General features: G+C 43.6%; 1 protein-coding gene across 7 annotated transcripts in view; it reads right to left on the reverse strand.

Annotated features, from left to right (window-relative positions):
• The window catches only part of ST3GAL3 (ST3 beta-galactoside alpha-2,3-sialyltransferase 3), a 190,842-nt gene that overhangs the window by 19,538 nt on the left and 148,958 nt on the right, over window positions 1-22,346 (reverse strand). For all 7 annotated transcript variants that reach the window (XM_064455274.1, XM_064455272.1, XM_064455271.1 and 4 more), the window contains one exon: window positions 8,328-8,474. In XM_064455274.1, coding sequence (XP_064311344.1) covers window positions 8,328-8,474 — 147 coding nt within the window. The remainder of the gene's footprint in view (window positions 1-8,327; window positions 8,475-22,346) is intronic.

Genomic DNA, 22,346 nt, shown 5'->3' on the forward strand with positions numbered 1-22,346 from the left:
AAATTTATTTTATTCTGGTTACTTCAGTGAATTGTTAATTCACTGGTAGCCATAACATATCAAGGCGGGGTTTAAAAAAAAAGGAAAACATTTATTAGGCAAGGATAAGAAAATTCCCTGAAATTTCAAAATATGCAAAAACATCCTGTCTTCCCAGGAACGGCAGTTCAAATTCAGATATTCTCAGCTTTATGTTTTACATAAGAGATGACATTCGGATGTCACTGGAATTGCATCAGCTGGTAAGTGGACTTGCCACAAAACCTTTTCCCTCAGCTGAGCTGTAGTTACAGTGTCCAAAACATAGTGAGTAGATGGTTACGTGCTTGAGAACGTGTCGTTGTTGGGAATAAGATGGCGTTAACACCACCCACAGTTGCACTGGGCCCATTCCCACGGTACAACTCAAGGGAGACGCAGGGTCTTTGCCTGGAGGGAATTTCACTGGCCAAGTTAACGTTTAAGAGCTAACTTTCTAATGTGAGTTTTACAAACCACAGAGAATTAATCATACTACCCAACCTTACGGGAGGACTGCCAAACCACCATAACTTTCTTTCAAGCATATTCTTATTTTTGTTCGTAGAATAACAGATTACAGAAATCAAAAGTGAACTTTCCTTTGGTCATCAAATATCTGCCTGACTTTTTTCTATGTATAATATCTCCAATGGTCTTTATGGAAGAACAGGAGACAATTTTCTCATCTGCTTCTGTTCTTCAGTAGTACGTGACATGCCAGTATCTCAGTACCACCTGCTCCTCTCAAAAATTATTTAAATACCAAAGACTTCCTAACCTCTTGGGCTGTAGTAGATGTATCTGGCTTGGCCCCTACAACTATCAGAAAAATCACATGGTATCCTTAGCAAAATAGTTTTGTGTTGCCCTAAAATCACATTCAGAGACTCATGATCTGACGGCAGTTTTGAATTAAATTATGCCTTATTGAAGTTAGCACTCTCCAATACTAAGGTAGCTATAGCCTTGTGTGTGTGTGTGTGTGTGTGTGTGTGTCCCCCTTGAAGACAAAGATCTGCATCCATTCACGCCTTCACTGCTGAGATGCAGCCTCATGTCCCACTGCTGCAGTCAGAACCCTGTGGGCTAGAGAGGACCACCTAGAAAATACTGTAAAAATTATCATCCCTGCTGTTTACTGAGGGCAGTAACTGTTAAGAGAGCATGGGGGTGCTTGCAGAACGCACCCTTAGTAAATGGCATGGATAACAGCACCTGTTAAGAGAAGAACCTGAGTACAAACTGTGTGCACCCACAGGGGCCTGGACCAAATACACATAACTGGGCATTTGCTCCAAACTGCTTACGTTAAAGAAGCAGCAACCATGAGACAGATAAAACTGTGACTGGGGAATTAGAGACACCTGAAAAAAAAGGAGCTGGATTGAACAGAAGTATAAAAGCAGCATGATTGCCAGTTAACTACATGTCATTTATAAGTCAGTGTAGTGCTTTGGTACTGATTTGGTTTAAACTATAGAAACTGAGCAGTTTTCTCCTGTGACAGCCTGCTGAGCTTCTGCTACTCCTTCCTTCTGTTGAAAATGAAGCACTGCCTCATGTCCAGCTTGCGGCACAGGAAAGAGAAGGACCTGTAGGATCTAGGGATGTGTCCCAGGCTGGGCTGCAGAGAAGCCAACTGGGCAGCATTCTCCAGGTCCAGGGAAAGGGCTCTCCTCTCTTCTCAGCAGAGAAGTGGCAAATGAGAGGGGACATGTATCAGAGAGAGGAAACGGTTATAATTATTCTCTTGTTGCACCTACACAGCTCCCAAGCTCTCCTCATTGTACACAGGCATATAAATTTGTTTGCTGCTAAGCTCTAATCTGGACCTAATGAACCTCGTCTGACCTTCAGGGCAAGTTGTGGGACAGATCACTCCAAAAGAAGTTTGGCATCATGGACGTGGCTGTGCCAAACCTGCCTTGCTGTGCCCTGCACAATGCGTCAGTGCTACCTCACCACACACACCCTTGTGCCATGCCCCAATGACATACCAAAGCAACCACCACACCTCTTGTGTTATGAAAATGGAACTCTCAAACAACTGAGCATGCCTCTTGTTATTCTAGGCCATTGCTAAGGGAAAAACCCAAAGTCCCAACATCCCACCTCAGGAATATTAATCTGGGGTTGGACCAGCTCAAAGCCTGTCTTGCTGCTCATGGCCCTCTATGTGCCTGGGTATTCTTGTACTGCCAAGCAATGCTGCTTTCAACCAAATGGTTGAAGAATGGCAGCCCAACAGTGGCCAGTGCCGAGGCAGGAGCTTCCTGGGACGCCTCGCAGCTTGCACAAAGACTGGCCAATGCAGGCTAGGCCACATCATGAGGCTGCCTAAAGCGGCCCAGCAGGACCGCTGCTCCAGATATGGCCATTAGGAGTTTCTGACTTGAACTAGTGGTCACCAATTAGGGAAAGATGGGAAGGGCGAGAACCCAGAAAGCACCGAAAGGCTATCTGGCAAACAGAAGCAGCAAACACAGCAACGGTGAGCGACACGTCACCACAGCACTGCTGGGCAAAGGCTGCCTGTGCACCCGGAGCATGGCTTCTTCCAGGGGCCCACTGGCACATGGCCTCCATGGGTGAGGTGAGCACGTGCATGGTGGATCCTGGGTGAGAAAAACATAAAGACAAGAGAGGCAAAGATCTCTGGTCTTGTGCTGTGTTAGGGATCACTGCAAGCTCTGTGAGGTACAAACACTGCCAGTCTGCACCACCAGGTCAGGGGACCAGAAATGCCTTTAGCAGTATAGACCGACACAGGACAGGTTCTCCTAAATGCCCCTACACTGTTCTCTGCTGCAAGGGGAAGGATAAAAGTATTCCCCTCAAGACACTGCTGTTTCATCTTCCATTGGTCCCCTTGAAGAAGCTTTCAAGACTGACTTCTACTCACACTAGAAAAAGAAAACAGTCAGCAGAAAGGAACACCAGCCCTCCTTTGGACTTAATGGAGGCTGAGCATCACCTCATGGGCTTGTGCTGGAGATCCAGGGGACTGTAATGACTCTTTGCTTGGTGTATGTGAAAAGCTCTTGCTGCTTTTCATTCCATGGCCGGGTCATTCCTGTCTCACTGCCTGCTGGACTGGAAGGAAATGACTGCTGTAAATCTGTTTTTAGAAATATTTGACTCCCTTAACATGTTAAATGAATTCCAGTTATTTATGGGATTTTACTTAGCTCAGGATAAGACATATTGGATTGTTCTCACTATTCCAATTGTTACCTTTTTCACTAAAAGGGTAAGCATTGCTAAAGAATAAATTCCCTAAAAGCAATAATGCAACTAGATATTCAAATTAGTTTGACTACTATATTAACTTATTTGAGGGAAAACTTGAAAAATTGCTCACCTAGGAAAAACTGCTACCTTAGTTTATCAGTTACAGAACTGATCGCCTAACACCAATAAAGTCAAAATGAAAGAAATACAGAAGGAAACTATAATATCCACCACATGCTAAATACAACAGTCACTGTGTTTTCTTTTTGTCCATTTATGTTTGCATAGGAACAATCCCAAACCTACTCTTTGCTTCCCTTAGCTGGCAAGTTTGGAAATATGGCATAAAAAGCAATTTAGCATCACTTATTGTGAGCAGACAAGTACCTGCAAAGTGGTCCCTGTCACAGGAGCTTCCAACCCACAGTGCTGCTCCCACAGCCACCTCCATCCATGCACAGAATCAGCTGCAATATTTGGCTTCGAAAGAAAAAGCAGAGCATGCCCAACACTATTGCTTCACCTCCCCTAGTTATCCCTTGCTGTAGCAGGAAAGAGTCTCCAGAACCGGCGGTCTGCAGCAGAGCAAAAGGGAAGGGCCAGAGGCCTGTTGCTGGAGGCAGGACAAGCTAGCTGCCCAGCAGGTTTCTGTTCTGCCATTTAACTGCTGAGCTCCTATACGACTTAGCCCAAGTCAAATATCTGACCACATCTAACCTGATGCACAAGCTCTGATTTACCATTTGCCATAGAGCAGATTCCTGGGCAATGCAGGGAGTATTTCTTAAGGACCTAACAATTTAACGGAGGGCAAGCAAGGGCAAGACTTTACTACATGCTAGCTGCTCTGTGGTAACCACATATATGCTTCACCCGATGTTAAATGGGAGTACATAGGCTACTCTTTCATTGAAAAGTAAACTCCCTTCGGTTGCTTTGCATTTTTCATGTGCAGAAGCATGTGGCTGGGCATTTACCAAGAACTGCTGGTATGCATTTACCTGCTACCCTGTAATGGCTTGTCTGATTGTCCATTCCCCAGCAGCTCATGGACTGATCACTCTCCAGTGGTAATAGATTGAATGGTCCAGCCCATGAAGCAGATGTGCTGTCTTGCAAACCCAAAGCTTAACAATGATGCTAAGTCTCTATATCTAACTGACTGCAGCTGCAGTGGCCCTTTATCTGTCCCTCTACTGGCCTTAGAAGATGCCATCAGAGTGCAAAAAAAGAAGCATGCAGCTGGAAAGGATGGAGTGGCAGACTGCTCTGCTCCTGACATCCCCCTCCTCCCTTCTGCTCCATAAAGTCCCAACTGGTCCCAAGACATGGCCTTCACACAATAACAGTCCAGCAAGAACAGCCCCGGAGACAAAGCTTGCTGACACCAGGGCAGCCCAGTACTAATGAGAGAAAGCGTCATTATGACCAGCCAGGGGAGCTGAAAAGCTGCCTGGGGAGCAAAGGGTCACCACTGCCATATCCAGAAAGGCTGCTTGCCCACAGGCAAAACCACATAACAGTAAAGAGAAGCCCTGGGGCAGGATGTGCTAACACTCCAGTATGAGAGGTTAATTCCTGAGTGCACGAAGGCTGTCAGCACTCTGCAGAGGTGCTAATCCATGGCCCGGTGCCTGACAACACCTCCTGCACATGGCTCCTCCTTCATCAAGTTGGTGCTGAGGCTGAGTGAAGTCCAGAGGAGGATGCTTTATCTCTTTAGTAAGAGGTCTATAGATTCAGCCATTTCCAGTACACAAAACACCAAAGGCTTACAGTTTTGGGCAGCAGAACTTAACCCTCATAAATAGTTAAATCACAAGCAGTTCCATGGATGCACAGCACCAGTAGAGAGAAACAAACACCACAGTCTGCACTTGAGCCCTCAGAGTCCTGGTAATTTGTGTAATCTGAAATGGCCACCTCACACCACGCTTAGGGCTCCCAGAGGAGCCAGAAAGCCACTGCTCCAATGGCTCTGAGCGCTACTGAGTAGATGGGACTATTCACTATGCAGCAAAAAGCACCATGGCAATAACCATCCCTAGTGCTGTACATGCAACAGGCAATGACGCCTCTGAACTGACGTTCATGCTTGTCCCCCAGTAAGCTGTTGGCAGTGTAAGGTAGGTTACTGCATACCTGAATTACCAGCTGCAATACCAGTGATGTCTGGTTTCAAGCCCAAAAGAGCTGTATACACGGAACTTCTACCTAAACCTAAATCACATACCTACACCTTTAGCTAGTAAGACAGCTGAGCCTCCACCCCATTCCTTCAGAGAACTCTTTAATCAAAGAGGGGATCTTCACTAGCTAAACCATCTTCAGGCATTAACATTTAATTTTCTCCAGACATTGCCAGGATTCTAGAGTTTTTCTTTAACATCAGCTAGAATCAAGAAAAGAGAAGTCCACGTGTAGTAGGAAACAGCTCTCCCTCTTCTTAAGACTTCAGTAAAGGGATTGAGAGAACTCCTGAAAAGCTTTACTGGTCCCAGAGAGAAGTTGCTGTTCATTGTGGGTGACCAGTTTCGCTCCTTGCTCAGACTTTTGGCTACTAATGCCACAAGTGTAATCAGACCATACATCTGAGTTGTACCCTGCCATGATCCTCCAGAACCATCTGCCCCAAATTATATTATCAAAGCAGAGGATGTTACTACATTCACCCTTTATTGAATCCTGGGAAAAATGCTTTGAGATCAGCCCCAAACTATTTTACTAGCTCTCCTCAGCCCTGCTGAAAAAGCCCCCAAATTACAAAGTTAATTGGCAGCACATTGTTACCATATGTGGTGTGCAAGAGAAGCACTGAAGTTTATTTAGGCATCAGAACCACAGAAGAGGGAATATTACTGCTCTTTATGAGGATTTTGTGTTGGCCTTGATTACTAAGGCACCCCCAGCCTTGATCCTCCTGTGTGTAGCCTGCCCAACATACCACAGCACACTGCAGAGTGGGGCCACCAATCTGCCCCATCCCGCTTTCCCAGGAGAAACTCAGGACACATACTGCTCGCTGTGCTTTTGCTTACTAGACCTCAGCATTCTCCTCTTCCATGCTCATGTGCTTCTTCCCTGAGTAATGTTTTCCAGGCTGCCTCGCACATCTAAAAGCATGACCCTGAACCCAACCAGCTACGCTCCTTGGCTGCTGGGTCGCACTGTGTCCTGCGGAGCAATTCTCCTTGCTCTAGCTGCATCACTCATCTCACTGGATCTCTCTCAAATCTTTACTGAGAGTTGGATTCTTGGTCTACAGGCTCTGATTTCCACTCTTCCCATTTAAACTCTCAGTGAAAAAAGGTCTGTAGCAAATTTGTGTCACCAGGATCCTACTCAGACTCTTCTTCGCTCTTTACACTGGTGGCAGTAGCTTCTCTCGGAGCCTTTGCACTGATGCAGCAGCATTCACTAAAGCGTCAAGTCCCAGCAGCTCCATGGCAGCAGTCCATAATTGATGGCTGCAGTAAAATTTGTACCCACAGGCTAGAAATATTCTCTGCTTTTAAACACTGACAGAATCACTGTATTACAGCGTCCTTGCACAGACCGCACAGGGTATACTAATGTCCCAGCCCCACAGATACACCTGCAGAGCTCCTGTTGACCCATCTGAAGGAATGAACTACAATTTACACAATCTAGCAGGGGTCACGGGCAAAGATTGCTTGCCTTAAAGCTCCATAAACTATTTTTAAATGCTCAAATGGACTTTCATGAAGTGAAACATCAGGTTTCAATTAAGATGCCTTCATTTCCCAATCTGATGTGTGTTAAACAACCTATCAAAACCTCATAAACTTCAGTTCACAACATTTTCATTTCCGGATTCTCTCTTCTCCTCTCGGCTTAAGTAATATCTTGTGTATTAAAATAATGTGTTTGAAAATAAAAACAAATCTGGAGAAAATAAAGGCAAAAGTCTGATTATTTCTGTCCTTTACTGGGGCAGCAGTCCTGATTTTCTGAAGGACAAATCAAGACCACATCATTCTAAGGGTAAGCACTGGAGAAAGCAGAGAGATGAAGTAAGTTACTTCCTAGCTGATAGGAATATTTGGGATAAGATACCTTCAGTGCAAAGAACAAAAATCCAGTGCTTCCAGAACCCCATGACAGCTTCTGTATGTACCTATGCAGCAACGTATTTCAAAAAAAGACCCATTCTACGTAGCTGAACCTGTCTGCACATCTTGCACACCACATTTTAAGAAGTGAATTCCTTATCTCCAGGCACCCACCCATCTGACCTGCACAAAACAAACGTCTCTAATATTTCTGAAGACTTCATGGTATAATTAAGAGTCCAAACCCTTGCTGCAACATGGCAAATCTGTACTGACCACAATGGAAGGACAATGCCAGGGCAGAGCAAACAGGCCTTGTCCAGCAAAAGTGCTTCTGTCTGGGTTTGCCAGCCGTGCTAAGGCACCCCAAAGTGTCACATGTGGCCTGTCAACAACTATATGACATGTGTACACGAGTAATTTAGCCACCCAATTAATACTTTCTGTAATGGTTGATATATTAGGTAGAGCAAATATAAATAGGTTCTGAGGACAGTGTTGCAGTGTGAGATAATCCAGAAAACCCAAGTCACCACCTACTCCACATTAACACTCCAAGAAGCTGCATTGGGGTGAGATACAAGAATGACCATGAAGGTATTTTGTTAATAACCACGGCCTAAAACTATGTTTTGCTTTGATTTCTTTTGTAAGCTCTTACATCTAAAACTTGTCGCTCTAAGAGAGGAATTTCTTACCAAAGACCTCATAAAACAAATTTTTACACTCTTTTACTATAAGTCTAGGATGCAACTTCACAGTTGCTTTCAAGGCACTGCTGAAATGTTCGTGATTCCCCACAAAATCCTCAGTGTGTTCCAAGGAAGGATCTTGCCTGGCCCTGAAGGAGGTTGAGTGCTGTGACTGTAACAGAGCCGAAGTCCCTTCCCTTCAACGTCCAACAGCAGAGGCCCAGAGGAAAAGTAAGAACAGCAGAAGCCTACTCTGCTGCTTGGTCTCTTGTCCTTCCCCATGGTTTTGCTTGATTTACTTTATACCTACCCCTCTGCCCATCAGGCCATTGTTGAAAGGCAGTCCAATGAAGCTGAAAGCTGCCTCCTGGATGAAGTAGGGATTCAGGATACGTATCTCATGAGGTTCTCTTGGGACACGGGTTGCCACTGACTTCCAAAAGCCATCAGAGGCACTCTGGTAACAAAAAAAAAAAAAAGAGGATAAAACAACAAACACAATTACATACAACAGATAGCAGATTGCTATTATTCTTTTAAAAAATGATTAAAATGCACTGCTGGCAGCAGCTCCCACTGTCCCTGCTCACTGCCATAAGGCACTAGAACAATGCTGTAGTGGGTAGATGTATCCTGGAGGGGTGACAGCAGCATGTGCAGATGCACTTGAGCTAGTCTGCATGACAAGTGTGAACAATACAGACAGGCCTGGGCTTCAGCACAAATGACCTTCTCCCTAGTGCCATCTTTCCACTCTTATTGGCACTTCAGCTAGTTTGGTTAATGCCTTAAGCATTCCAGCACACGCTGTCATCACTCCCGCCTGCCTCCAAGGGTATGTATCCTTGGATAGCAAATACTTTTAAGAATATTCAAAGAGTTAAAAATGACCGTACAGCTCTACTTGCAGTGTGAGCTACATGCTGCCCACCTTATCCTAGATTTATTGTCTTTTATTAGATTTTATGTGAATTAAGCTGCAAGTTTATACAGGTGCCATCTTGTCTTGTGAAGAGTCTTGCATGTTCATGGTAAAAGAGAAAAAACAAATAAGTATGTACTTCATGTTTATGCAATAGATTGTTTTTTAATTAAAGTCTTCACCCTGCAAACATGGGAGAACACTGGCATTGCATACTGCTGCCCTGCTAGACAGCCCTGCCTAGAGAGGGGCTTGTGCCACTCCGCCACCTATCATTGCTCCTGCTGGTCCAGGTGTTAGCGGGTATAGCTTGTACTGCCCTCAAAATAACCAGAGGCTCTGTGTTCACAGGGCTTACAGAACAACTACATCCTAATGTTTCACTTCTGTTTGGGTTAAAAATTCAAAGCAAGGCACAGGGAGGGTGGCAGGAATACTAATGTGCCAATGGACAGCTTTGGCAGGGTAGTCGGTTTGAATACCTCCTTCTCGCAGCATTGAGCCATCCTCCTTGCGATCTCCATGACAAGCAACAGATGCAGGCATTACACTCTACATAAAAAGCACGTGCTTTGGAAGTAATGGTTTACACCAGTTTTGCGTTGCTAGCAGCATGACAGTGACTTTACAGCTGCTTTCAAGGCATTGCCAAAAATGTTGATAATCCCCTGTAAAATCCTCAGGAGCCTCCCCTGCCTGGTGGTGATCACCTCTGTAGTTATCGACAGCAGTTCTGCCACAGCCGATACCTGCTGCATTTCACAATCTACTTGTACTGCACACAGCTCCTATGAACTCTCGCACCACGTGGTGCTAAACACCTTACAGGTGTTTAGGCCTCTTTATGGAACAATACGAAGGTTATCTTTAGACACTGGATTTCAGATCCTCAAGAATGAAACTTTGGTAGATGGCTCTTGCTACAAAAGGCATTAACACAGCAGCAAACTTGACGAGGATGCACACTGTTATCCGAACCAACAGTCTAAGACAGCCAAATGCCATTGTTATCCTGTTTTTATCCCACATGCCCCCTCAAAACTGCCCAAACAGAATACACTTTTGCTGACCAGGGCAAGGATCCTGTGAGTTTAAGATCACATTTCAGCAATGGCAATGTGCTCTCAGGACCCTAAATAGAAAAAAATCCTAATTAACACTCATGTTCTTTCATCATAGTTGAATTAGAATGCCTGGTGTCAGAGCAGTCCAACACTTTCCATCACAGTACAACATTTTCAGCCACTGAATGATCCCACAATTTAAAAAAAAAATTAGAGAAAAAAAAATCAACTTCACAAATGTTAATAAAGTCCAACATCCATTTGACCAAGGGATTTGAGGGATTTGGTATGTCAGCTGAGTTTTGCTCCTTGTGAAAATTCATTACAAATTGGATAAATATTAAACCTTTGGAATTTCCCAAAGGCACATGTAAAGCAGAGGCCTTTTGGTTCCAGGGAGGGAGGGAAGAGAAAATAAATAAATAAAAAATCACAGATTCCACTTGCATTAAGCATGCTCCAGGTCTCACAGAAATGACGATGATAAACAAAAATCCTGAACAGCTACTCATTCAGTGAAACCATCTTATCATGGGCTTAAGCAGGCACACCCTGGAAAAATAGCATGTGACCTTGAAACTAAAATAAATTTATAATTTAATTAAAACTTCACGTGCAACTCTAAATATGGCATTGCCTAAATCTAACAAACAATTCAAACCAAACGTCTGCGAGCTATTTAAAGTGGTCAAAAAACGCCTTTTGTTTGGACTCACACTCCATAGGAGATTCTACATAAGTTTGGGGATTTATGTAGGTTTTACATGGCTTTTACATTACACAAAAACATTAAAGAGAAAATAAAAAGAAGATAGATTACAAACATTTGAGACTTTTATTCTTTGCTGTTGCTTGAGCTGTTCAGAAAGCGATTAAGCATATAGTTGCCCATTCTCCCAGTGCTGTATGAACCACTAGGACTGTACCTGAGTTCCTCTCGGCTAGTTCAACATCCGTGCAAAATAAGTGTGGACCCTATCCCTTGCTGGGAACTCCGCTTGTCAGCTTCGGCCCCTTCTGTGTGGCTGTTTATCCTGTCATTCACCCAGGCTATTTCATTAGGCATTTTCCTCAGCTGTCACACTGCTCTGAAATTGCTCTGGTTTCTCCCTTCTGTCTCATTTCTATTTGCTCTGTGTTCTTCCCTGTAGCTTTTCTGGGCGGTTCCCCTAAGATTATTATTGAGGGACACCTGGGGTAATCTTTCATTTTGGTGTGTTTTCCCTCTGTAGTTTCTGAAACAATTGTAGGGAGAAATGTGGAGTCTCAGCATACAGCTCTCGTACTTCCACCTATAGAGTAGGCAAAGCCTTGCATAGGGCTGAAGAACTAAAAACTGTTTTCCTGGCTTATAATTATTGAAATTCTAAGCCTTGTGGTTTGGCTCTAGAAACCCTGTAGTTTTGAGCTACATCTCAAGCCTTGTGGTTTTGTTCTGCAGCTTGTCACTGGCAAGCTACAAAACACAGCGCCACCACAACTGCAAGCCCTGGGAGGCTGCTCCCCTGACGCAACCCCCTCGGGAGCCGCAGCGTCAGGAGCGCAGTCCCTTCCAAGGCTCCGCGCTACTGCTGATGCTCGGCCGCAGGCCGCTGCTACGCCTGGTGTGGATGTTCAGCCTGATTGGACACAGATGTTTAGCAAGGTTTCCAAAGCAATTACTTCCCGTCGGGGAACACTGTCCCTTTTTAGGCTGGGAGAAGACAGGCAGCCACCCGAGGAGCAGCAGGCACTGGGAGGGAAGGCACGCTTTTACTGCCAGATTCAGGAGCTCAGACTCATAGTTTGATGTTGGGGGCATCCCCGTTCTCTGCTGCAGTGCTTAAGGGTGGCCCTCTGAAGATGTAGTATCTCTCTTCCTGATTATCATAATGATAATAAGTCGGAAAGCAAGTCTGAACACTGCTTAGGAAATGTTCCCTCAGTATCTCATCACCTCCTGGCATGGAGGTGGAAACCATAGGGTCCAGGCTGGAAATCAGGTTTCCTCGTGTTAAGTTCCCACCTTTATTGTTTGTTAGTATGACTGTGCACCTGGAGCCTCAGTCACAGATCAGCGTTCACAGTGCCAAAGGCTGCCAAAAAGAGCTCATTATGTAAGTGTAAAGAAACTAGCAATACAGAGAGGCAGACAGGAAAACATGACTGAAGAGCAAGTCCCTGAGGGCCACAGCATTTTTAAGCAATCCTGGAGTATTTTCAAAATTGTATAATTGTAAAGGACATCACTAAAGACTTTACAGGAGATTACTTAAAAAGTAGAAAGAATTTAGATGGGCCAGGGCTTTCAAGCGAGTCTCTTGTACAACTCTCATTCAGGGCGAGGGGCAGAAATATTCCCTTCTAGAGACACCACTCCAGGAATAAACGGGTATAGACATGAACAGACCAGAGATGGCGGTTATGAGGAAGGCATAAACCAATAGCAGGCTCACCTAATAGCTACAGGGACAAGACAATACAGCTATAATTCCTTATTTTGTCTATTTGCAGAATACTGAAGAGCAATAGGCACAGCTGGTTGTAAGCTATTTTCATCTCCATTCAGTTCTGCATCTCCTGTTCTCAGATTTATCAAAGCAAATCACAACATACGTGAAAATACAATGCAGAAACTCAGAGCCTTAGCCAAAAGCACACCCCAATAGAAGACGCAGCCTGCCTCTAGCTGTTTGTGCCTCCTAGAATAACATTTCTAATATACTAAGCAAAATGAGAGGTAATGCTATTGCATCCTGATGACATGGATACTGCCTCTTGTGTACCTCTGTGAGACTGCTGGATTGATGAGTACAAGCAGCATTGCTTTGGAAGACTTCTAAGTCTGATGGGAAGGGGACGGGGACATAGCAAAGCTCAACTAAGCACAACACAAAGTTGAGTGAAGTGTAGGTATGCAATATTCTACTGCAAAGCAACAAGAAAGATGAAAAGACTGCAGAGAGAACTTGTGGTAAACTATTGAGATTATTGCTCTTCCAAACTCTGGTAACACCAGAAATTGAGAGGAAGGGCATGAGGGAAAGAAAAAGCCAGGGGATGACATACCTGTGACAAGACCTCACAGGGCTACGTGATGCCTGAGAGCCCAGTTCACTGGGATCTCTGCCCCCACCTAGGCTGGAATGAGGTTTATTCTATACTCATCACCCACAAGCACTCACTGTCACTCAAACACAGGGTACAGCAGGACTGGTGCAATCCATCTGCAGAGGCTTTTGAAAGGTTTCTGCTCAGGCATAACTGGATTAGATGTGGAAGGTGTGTTTCCACTAGAAGATAACCATCTTATCAACCAATGCTACATTTCTCAGCAGTCAAGTAGACATGGAGGCCTAGAAAATGCTCTTCTACAAGAAGTAATAGAAATGAAGTTGCATCATTTGCACTGATTATCGAAGTAACAAGGAATTTTTAGCAATATGAACAGAGGTGCTTAGAGCCTCAGTCCGAGTTCACAGTCAACTGCCAGACCCCCTAGCCCCCACTTCAAATATATTTACCCAACCATCTCAGTGTGATGGAGTACAACTCACCGTCCTCTGTACATGGCCAGCACTTGCTCTGAACTTCTGTATTTTCAGTATCTAGAGTCTAGAAATGCCTGAATTTAGAGAATTTTGTTCCACTCTTATCTGCCCTACTGAAGAGCTCTTACTCTGCCTGAAGGAGGAGCATTGCAGACTGTGCTCGAGCCTTTCCCTCATCTTCTCTTTGTCCTACTGCCCAAAGAGATGAAGCTCTTGGACTATCCAACAATACTATATGTCTAATCTGTTATAATTTTTGTTTCTTCTCTCCAAATACCCTCCTACTGACCAGGTCTAAGATCAAACGGTTATAATTTCTCCAGCCATTCCCCTGATGATATTCCTCATCTCCCAACAACCTCACAGCACCCAGGAGAACTCCTGACAGGTGATAAACCCCCCAAATTTAGCTTTTACTAATGTTTCTCAGTGTGAAACCAAACCACATTTTCTACCCAGTGTTTTTAGTGTCAAAAAACAGCAAAGCATGATGGAGACAAAAGTGCCTCTTAATACATGGTACTACCAGAACTTTTTTTTTTTAAAGCAAAAATCTAACTATACTTCTTCATTGGTACAGTTGAGCTAATAATACTTCACTACGTTGGGTAGAGATTAGTTTCTTTAGGCTTGATAACCAGGCTGAAAACCACAAAAGAAGGGAAACCTAATTCCAAGTGGTGGCTGCAGACTTTAAACTTTGTGCTAGACATATAAACGATAGTGCACACTGGCTACACATGGAACTGGAAGCTGCACTGCCCACAGACACCAGCTCAGAAAGCAGCAGCCTCAATGGTGACAAAAGTCAGCTGGGACAGGAGGGTGGCACTGGTGCGTTACACACTGGTCAGTTTGCTAAAACACATCAATGTGCTCTTTCCCACGGCTGTCGGTAGGAAGTTTCTGCCCTGCTTACCTGCAAGCATATATTATGAATAAGCAGAAAAGCATATACAAATAGGCACCCTGAATTTCAAACTTCATTTGACCTATATAACTTTCAGTCCTACAGCTAGCCTACAGACAGACATGGGCCTCCTGTGTTGCTGGTCTAATACCTACTGTCATCTCCTGATTCACCGGACTAGGCAGCATGAGGCCAACACCAGCTCTAAAGAGTCAGGACAGCCAGTTTACTTTTTTTATGCTATGTTTTAAATGCAAAGAAATTGCTTTTTCTTAATGTATTTCTACGGTTTTACCCATGTAACTGAAAGCAAAATAAAGTTCACAGTTGTAAAATAACAGAACGCCATTGAAAAGGAGACTGTACTGTGAAGAAAATGGAACTTGGAATGTCAGATGAGCTGCAGAAAAAACCTGAAGACTATTCTGATGAACACTGTGTTTCACAAGTCAAGGCATAAATGATAGCTCATGTATGGTGTGTCAGAAGACGCATTTGTACTAGGCGCAAAGACTAGGGTGATGGATAGACTGTACTACACATTCTTTTGTTTAAAACGTAAGCTGGACTTTGAGCCAAAATTTGAAGAAACATCCCTGTTTTGAAATAACTTGCAAAAGATGGATGTTTTTAGTAAAAGGAATGGATTTAGAAATTTATGTTTCTGTTGTGGTTTTTTTGGTCTTTGACTAGTAATAATCCTTCAATGAAAAAATATCTAAAGCAGTACAGTTTCAGAAAAATCCCAAAGAAGAACAGGGCCTACAACATCACCATTATCTACAGGCCTGTTTATCACCATTATTTTATTCCCATAAGGGATCAGGCCCTTTATTTCACTATTACATTTATGACACAGTTTATGAAATGTCATACTCACATAACATCTATTAAAAGAATAACATGGCTGAAAGGCCAAACCCATGTGCTAGTCAGTGCCTAAGTAGGACAACAACCCTGCAACTTCAGAGCTGCAGCTCAGGATTTCTGTTGTGAACAGTGACTTTCTAATTTTCCCACATTTTTCTTATATCACCGTATATTTAAGTGTTTTACAAGCAATACTTTCATATTTAGAGCATCTCTGCAATATTTGGCATGTATTACACCATTTTACAGGGGAGAAAACAGACAAAGATGAATGCCCACAGTTTCCATTGCCTCCTGATGCTCTACTTTCAGACACCTTAAGATGAATTTTCGGAATGTTTGTTAAGCTCACGGTACAACTCCATTGACTTTAGTGCCGCTGAACACCCAGCCCTCCTGCTGAACACAGAGCTCTCCTGCACATCAGCCCCATAAGACTTAAATGTGTTTGGGGGAAATTCTGATCTAACTTGCCCAGCATCACATCAGTTAAAGGCTAAACCACCTCCTCAAGAGGAATCCTCAGTGTCTGTCATCAGGAGACCACTCTTTCCCCTCTCCTTTCCTCTCTCTGATCCACAACATGTTCTACAGCTTCTGCAACTACTCATACCAAGGCTGAATGTCTTGTATTACAGAAATTAGTCTAAATCTCAGTCTTCCCTCTCCACTAGATACACAGCTGTGTTCTAAAAGACCCAGGATGTAATCATGTAATTAAAGATAACATCTGCACAGGAGAACTGAATTAGTGTTGAAAATGCAGTGTTATTTTTTTTTTATTTACCTAACTACTGCCAGCTTGAGTTTTAGAACCATAAAGCTCTTTAAGAGTCTTAAAGGGTAACTTAGTATGTTAAAAAAAAATCAACTCAAGAAAAACACCACCAAATGGAGCAATTAAACCCAGGGCACAGTCCTCTGAGTGCAACTAGAAGCTCCACTAAGCTACTGTATTCTAGATCAGCCGTTAGAAGAGAAAAAAAATGCACCCTCTTATAGGGCCCCTCAATTATTTACACCTAACAAACCTGCAAGTATCTGACAAGTTCTCTGCTGGTTGCAAACCCTTCCTTTCTCTGCTGTCCCTGGTACCCATCATCCTTCACCTTCCAGTATTCCTGCTCTTGCTATGCACCAGACCAGGCTACTGCTCTTCACATTGCCCAGGTGGCTGGCAGGAGGAGACAGGGTGTTCCTGAGAGTCCAGGAGAGATTCCCTGCTCCCAGGTCTGTTGTCCATGCCCCAGTCTCCTTGTGGAGAAGCAAATGAAGTGAAAATCCTATTTGGTTCTTACATCTCTGGAGATGCTGCATCCCAACTAACTGTACGGGGTGGGCAGCTGAGCAGTGCAGGCAGGGCAGGAGGGCCCTGGTAGGACAGACCCGTGCCCAGCACACGCAGCGCTGCCAGCGTCTAACAGCCCCCATGGAACATCACACGGGATTCCACTGAACAGCAGGAGCCACAGCAGGCTGCCACGGTAACACGGCCTCACCAATTCCCAGCCACTGCCCTAACGAATTAGAGAATCTCAGCAAAATAGGGTGGGAGACTACTTTTTTATTTTTTTTAAACAGGGATAAAACTGTGCGTTTTCAGTAGCCTCATCCTTAGAGACAGCTAAGTTATTTCAGCTGAACTTTCCAGCTGTGCCAAACCCATTGCATGGAAAACATCAGCTTAAAGATGACAATATAATAAAATGGTAGAGCATTTTCCCTGTTGCTTGTAACAGAAAACTTAAGGTGATCCCAACTATAAGCACAGCTACCTGCTCTCCACTTAGAACAATATGCCTCCAAAAACAGAAAAAAATATAAAAAATTTTAAAAAGCTGCCTTTGCAGGCTTTAGTGACAAAACATGAGGGCATCCCAGGGCATCTGAGGACACCCATCAGCGCAGCCTTTTTTAGGGACCTGAACTGGTTCGTGAGTTTGGATACAAACAACAACTCATTAAACAACACACATTTAGACGGAACTCTTGGCACATTACTGCAAAAAAAAAAAAAAGGCTAAAGGATCACCAGAGGAAGAATTATGGCCTAGAAACCCTCATAATTTTCTGAAGTTATCTTAAAGCAAGTCTCTAGGGAAATTTTTACATTGTTTTTACAGCAAGAGTACACAGAAAATCTGTCTTCTCCTATTTTGGCATCTTCACTGCAACAAGAAGCCAAATAATTTGTATGTTCACTGAGTGTTCATATAGAATATATACCAATTATTCAGCATCCTTTAGGAGGAGAAAGCAGAAAGGTCACAATAACAAGAGGCTGGGAAGATGCCAGGAAGCTCCTGCCCTACTTTATTTTCCAGACTTGCATTAATACTAGGTGTTTTACAAAAGAAAAGTTTTTAAGTAGCATTAATTAATATTCTTAAAAGATGAGAATTTAAATAAACTGTAATCCAAACACAGAACATTTACATTGAAGAGTTTTCCCACATAGTCAAAGTGCTGAGTGCCTGGGCCAGGCTCAGTATTTTCTATACTTGTCAGTTGTGGGCAAAGTTAATTTCACAAAAAGCAGCCAGAGCACAACTGATGGACCAGCTGAGAAAAACTTCCAAGTAGACCTACCAAAAGCCTTGTGCACACAACAGCTTGGCCATTCTCCCTTCAATTTTATGTCTCTGATTAAATAAACAAATAAATAAAAGATACTAACACTTTTCCAGACTTGGTCTTAACTAAGAGAAGAAACACCCTTAGACACATCCCATACCTTCGCAACTGTAAGAATACAAATACCACAAAAAAATGTGAGGTCTTCCCAGAATCTCTCTTGCTTACTACCTTCACATGGCTTGGTTTATTTTCACTTCCGTTGTCAGGACAAGTGTTCACATTAAATAACTGAAAGTGTCGAGGTAGGAGAAAAGCTGAATCTAGAGGGTGGGGAGAGGTCAGGGATTCGCACCCCGCGCACACAGGAGCATCCTCCTCTCTTGCAGAGAGAAATTGCCATTCTTGGGAAGAACCAGAAGCACCGCACACAGCTGGAGCACGGGGGAGGGATAAATTTAGGAAGATAAAAGCACATGGGGAGTTTAGTTACCTCAGTGTTTATTAGAGCAAACTGGAGATATAGGTCAACCCCCTGTCCTGGAGCCCTCGGTGCTTCGAGGCGGAGAAAACGTTCCAAATTGCTCAGACAGCACTAACTATGCAAGCAATCCACAGAGCCCGCCAAGGAACACATGTGTTTCAGGCATAAATCACCCAATCTATTCCTTTCTGAATTAACATCTGTCATCATGACACCATTCAAAATGACTGAAGACTGGATCATATTAACAACCACACATCTTGGATAAATATTTACGGTTCAGACTTTTTTGGTTTTTTTTAAAGTTTAAAGAAAAAACTGCAGATAGCAAAATTCCTGGAGCTGTGAAAGTGGAGTCTCTTTTCAGCCACTGAAGAGCATGTGATTTTATTTACAAAATCAAATCACCATTTTTCTCCTCCTCTGTGAGTCTTCATGCTGCACATGGGTGAACTCACAGCATATTGTGGTGTTGCAATGCTTTCCAAAGGGTTATTCTGGGGAATTGTGTTATGCTGGAGGTTGCTCACCTCAGAGACTCCATGAAGCCTTCTCCCTCGGAATGCAGAAACAGATCTGGTTAATTGTGCCCCAGGAAGAGAAAATTTTGCTGTGACCCTTGCAGACAACTGGATGAAGCAAATAACTTACTTTCATGAAAAGCTCTCCAGGGTATTACTGGCTTGCTATCCTGATCCTCATAGTCAACAAACGCGTCACAGAGAGTGAGGACAGTGGTTCCCAGAGTCACAGAATAGGATGGTGAGAAGGCAACACAAGAGTGCAGCCCTTCTCTGGGTACTCCCAGGAAACAGAATTTTCCCAGACACTGTATTAAGTCTGTGTTTCAGAAAATGGTGTCAGCAGTCAGTGCTCGCCTATGCAAGTATGTAATTTGAGTTTTATAAGCACAGATTTCTAGGAAATTACATCTGTCTAGGCTGATTCTATCTAGCTTCACATTCTGCTATTTCTTATCAGCACTGCTCGAAAGGCCAAGGGAGATCCTGCCGACATCCTCCTGGATGTCCTGCATAGCAGGGAGCAGCGCTCCCTCCGTCAGCAACTTCTCCTTCCAGTCCTGTACTCTCACACTGCTTGAGCAGAACTTTACCAAGATATCCAGTCTTGATTTTAAGGCTTCAAAAGCAAATTCATCAAGCCTGTAGGGCAGATGTAGCAAAAATAATTATACTGATATAAACATGCTGCCTTTTTTGGTCGTTTGCCTAGCTTCAGATATACTCCTTCCTACTAAATTAAAAAGTCTTCTGAGGAAAAACGTTCCCTCTAGGTAGACAGATGAAGACTGCAAGTAAATCTCCCCAAAATCTCATGCATAAGCTAAATAAATTGAACTCAAATCTCTTAGACTAAGGGAGGCTTTGCAGACCTCAAATGGTTCTTGTAGTTCTTTACTGAATTGTTAACACAGAACATCTTTATTCTACTAACACTTGCATGAATAGTTGATACCCTCTGGGCGACGTCTCGGCTTCACTGTTGACGATGTTCTCTGACTTTTTCCATGTGCCGGATTCACATAGCACTGCTCCAGTATGGAGGAACATCTGCTGCACATGTGGGCAACACAATATCTTCAGCAGGCATGGGTTGCACTGGTGGTAAAGCCATGTACCTCTGAATGGAAGAGACACCCACATGTCTGCATGTGAGGCCAGGTTGCGATGACGCCATGCAAGCTCAGCACTTATCTGTTCATTTGGTCTGCCAGGTGCCCAGTCACGTACGTATGGGCCAGTGAACGTGCACCTCTTGGCCAGCATGCACCCACCAGGCAGTAGTGGGAAGGGAAGATAAAGCATTCTAGGTATCTATGAGGCAGGGGAAATCTGAGAGTATCATGGTGCAAGAGGGAGGCATGAAGGAGCAGGGCATAAATCCACAGGCAATCAGGCAATTTCCTTAGCTCTGCTGTTCATGGAATTGTGCGTTTCATTAAGATCAGTACCAGATTTGGAATTAATTTCTTTACATTGCCTCAGATATTCCAAGCCTATCTTTGATCAACGCAGCTAACCAGTATAACCTGAGTTTACATGCACTATGACCTTGTAATGCACCTTCCAGGATTTGCATAATATTGATGTCTGAATATTGCCAGAGCCTGCCAAAAAGGGCAAGTGCAACATGATCACCCTCCCGAAGCTTTTTCAAGACAGCTGCACTAGTTCTTTAGTTGGCCCTTGCTCATGTTGACTTTTCAAAAGAAGAGATATGGGAAAACTGCAACTCTTTAAATTATCAATCTTTTTTGACTTTGCTTGAGTCACAGATGAAGGAATGAGTGATGAAATATCTAGGAAAGGACAGCAACTGCCACTTGGATGGCAGCAGACAGCAGAAGAGATTAGAAGATGACAATTTTAGGAAGAAATTGTCTCAGGATAAAGCAGGATGGTGAGGTAATCCCAGAAAGGATGTCCTACTAGGGCAATGATTCAGTCTCTTCAGGGGGTAAATTCTGGTTTCTTCATTTAAGAATGATGTGAAAGAAAAGGAACTAAAGAAGAATAAAAGTCTGACTGAAGTCCTCTGACTTTCACGTCACAACTAGGATTACTGAGCCAGAAATGAAGATGATGCTGTCTTGGCAGATGTGGGATAAAGGTTCTTTAAGGACTACCGAAGCCTAGCATGAGTAAATGCTTCTCATCTTTTAATAGGAAATATAGTGCAAGAAAGACTGGAGTTAGGTAATAGGAAGCAAGGGACCAAAAAAAAAAAAAAAGACAAAAACCATGCATGGTGCGGGAATGGCTGGAAGGGCAGGCACACCAACAATTTTTATTTGAATTTTAAGCAGAAACTGCCTAGAATTGGGGTAATCAATTACGTTATTCCTACAAAATATAGGTACTTCACAAACTTTTGCTACCTGGAATTTTTTCATTCAGGGAATAGTGTACTTATGGCTATTTCTTATTTTCTTCATCTGCCCCAGAAGCTTCGGTCAATGTGGCTACAGACTTGTGGATATTGATGACTATTCAATCCAGGTGGACAAGTTTTATTGTCCAGCGTGCATCCATCTGATAATATTGAATGCTATGAAGGCACACTGCAACAGCATCAGAGCAGCCCCTGTCACCAGCTGATGCTTGACAGTGTACTTACAGACACACGAAATATGCCTGGGTGGGAACAGCTCTCAGCTATGTAGTGACCTGCCTAATCTTATTATGCTGTTGCATGCAGGTATGTATGAAGGGCAAGCTCCAGCCTGCACTTTCCATACCAGTAACTTTCCTTTGGGAATCTGGCCAGGAAGTCTCCCCCAAGGCCCATGTTGCAAACTGGGTCATTTGTCTACGGAGGTTCTTGTATGGTCCTCATCACAGTGCTACCTGAAAGCTTGTTAAAAGCTATACAATACAGATCTAAGGTCATCTCCCTCTTCTGGTCAGCAGGGACAAGATTTTATATCGCATATCTACATATTTTCCAGGCTCTCTTCTAATTGTGACTGGAAAAAAACTGGCTCACCTTCTCTCATAGGGCACCGTGTTCATACTTCTCCTTATGTCTGCTGGAAATGGCTCTGATCTCCTAAGGCCACTCACAGAGAAGGATTTGTTTTCTCAAATGCAAGTCTTTCTTGATTCTCTTGGGCTGTTCCCACCAACACAGTGCACTGGGGGAGCTGGTCCTGACAGTGGGAGCACAACCCCCACAGGCAGTATGGACTAGCCTTCTGCACAGCCAGAGAGATATCAAAACCTAAAAAAAGTCAGCGTTGTCCCAAGAATCATCCCAGAAAGACAAACTCCCAGCTACTTTCTGTCAAAGGAGTATGGAATATTCTCCACAGAATACATCACGTAGATTCTCCCGTCTCTTCTTCTCAGAGACTTGGAGCCAGAAGAGTCTGCCTCATGTTTTCACTTTATTACAAGGCATTTTCTCTGCTTCAACAGTCAGTAACAGTTCAGCTGCCTTGACCGAGGCACTGAA

Source organism: Phalacrocorax carbo, chromosome 6 (assembly GCF_963921805.1).
Source record: "Phalacrocorax carbo chromosome 6, bPhaCar2.1, whole genome shotgun sequence".
Lineage (NCBI taxonomy): Eukaryota > Metazoa > Chordata > Aves > Suliformes > Phalacrocoracidae > Phalacrocorax > Phalacrocorax carbo.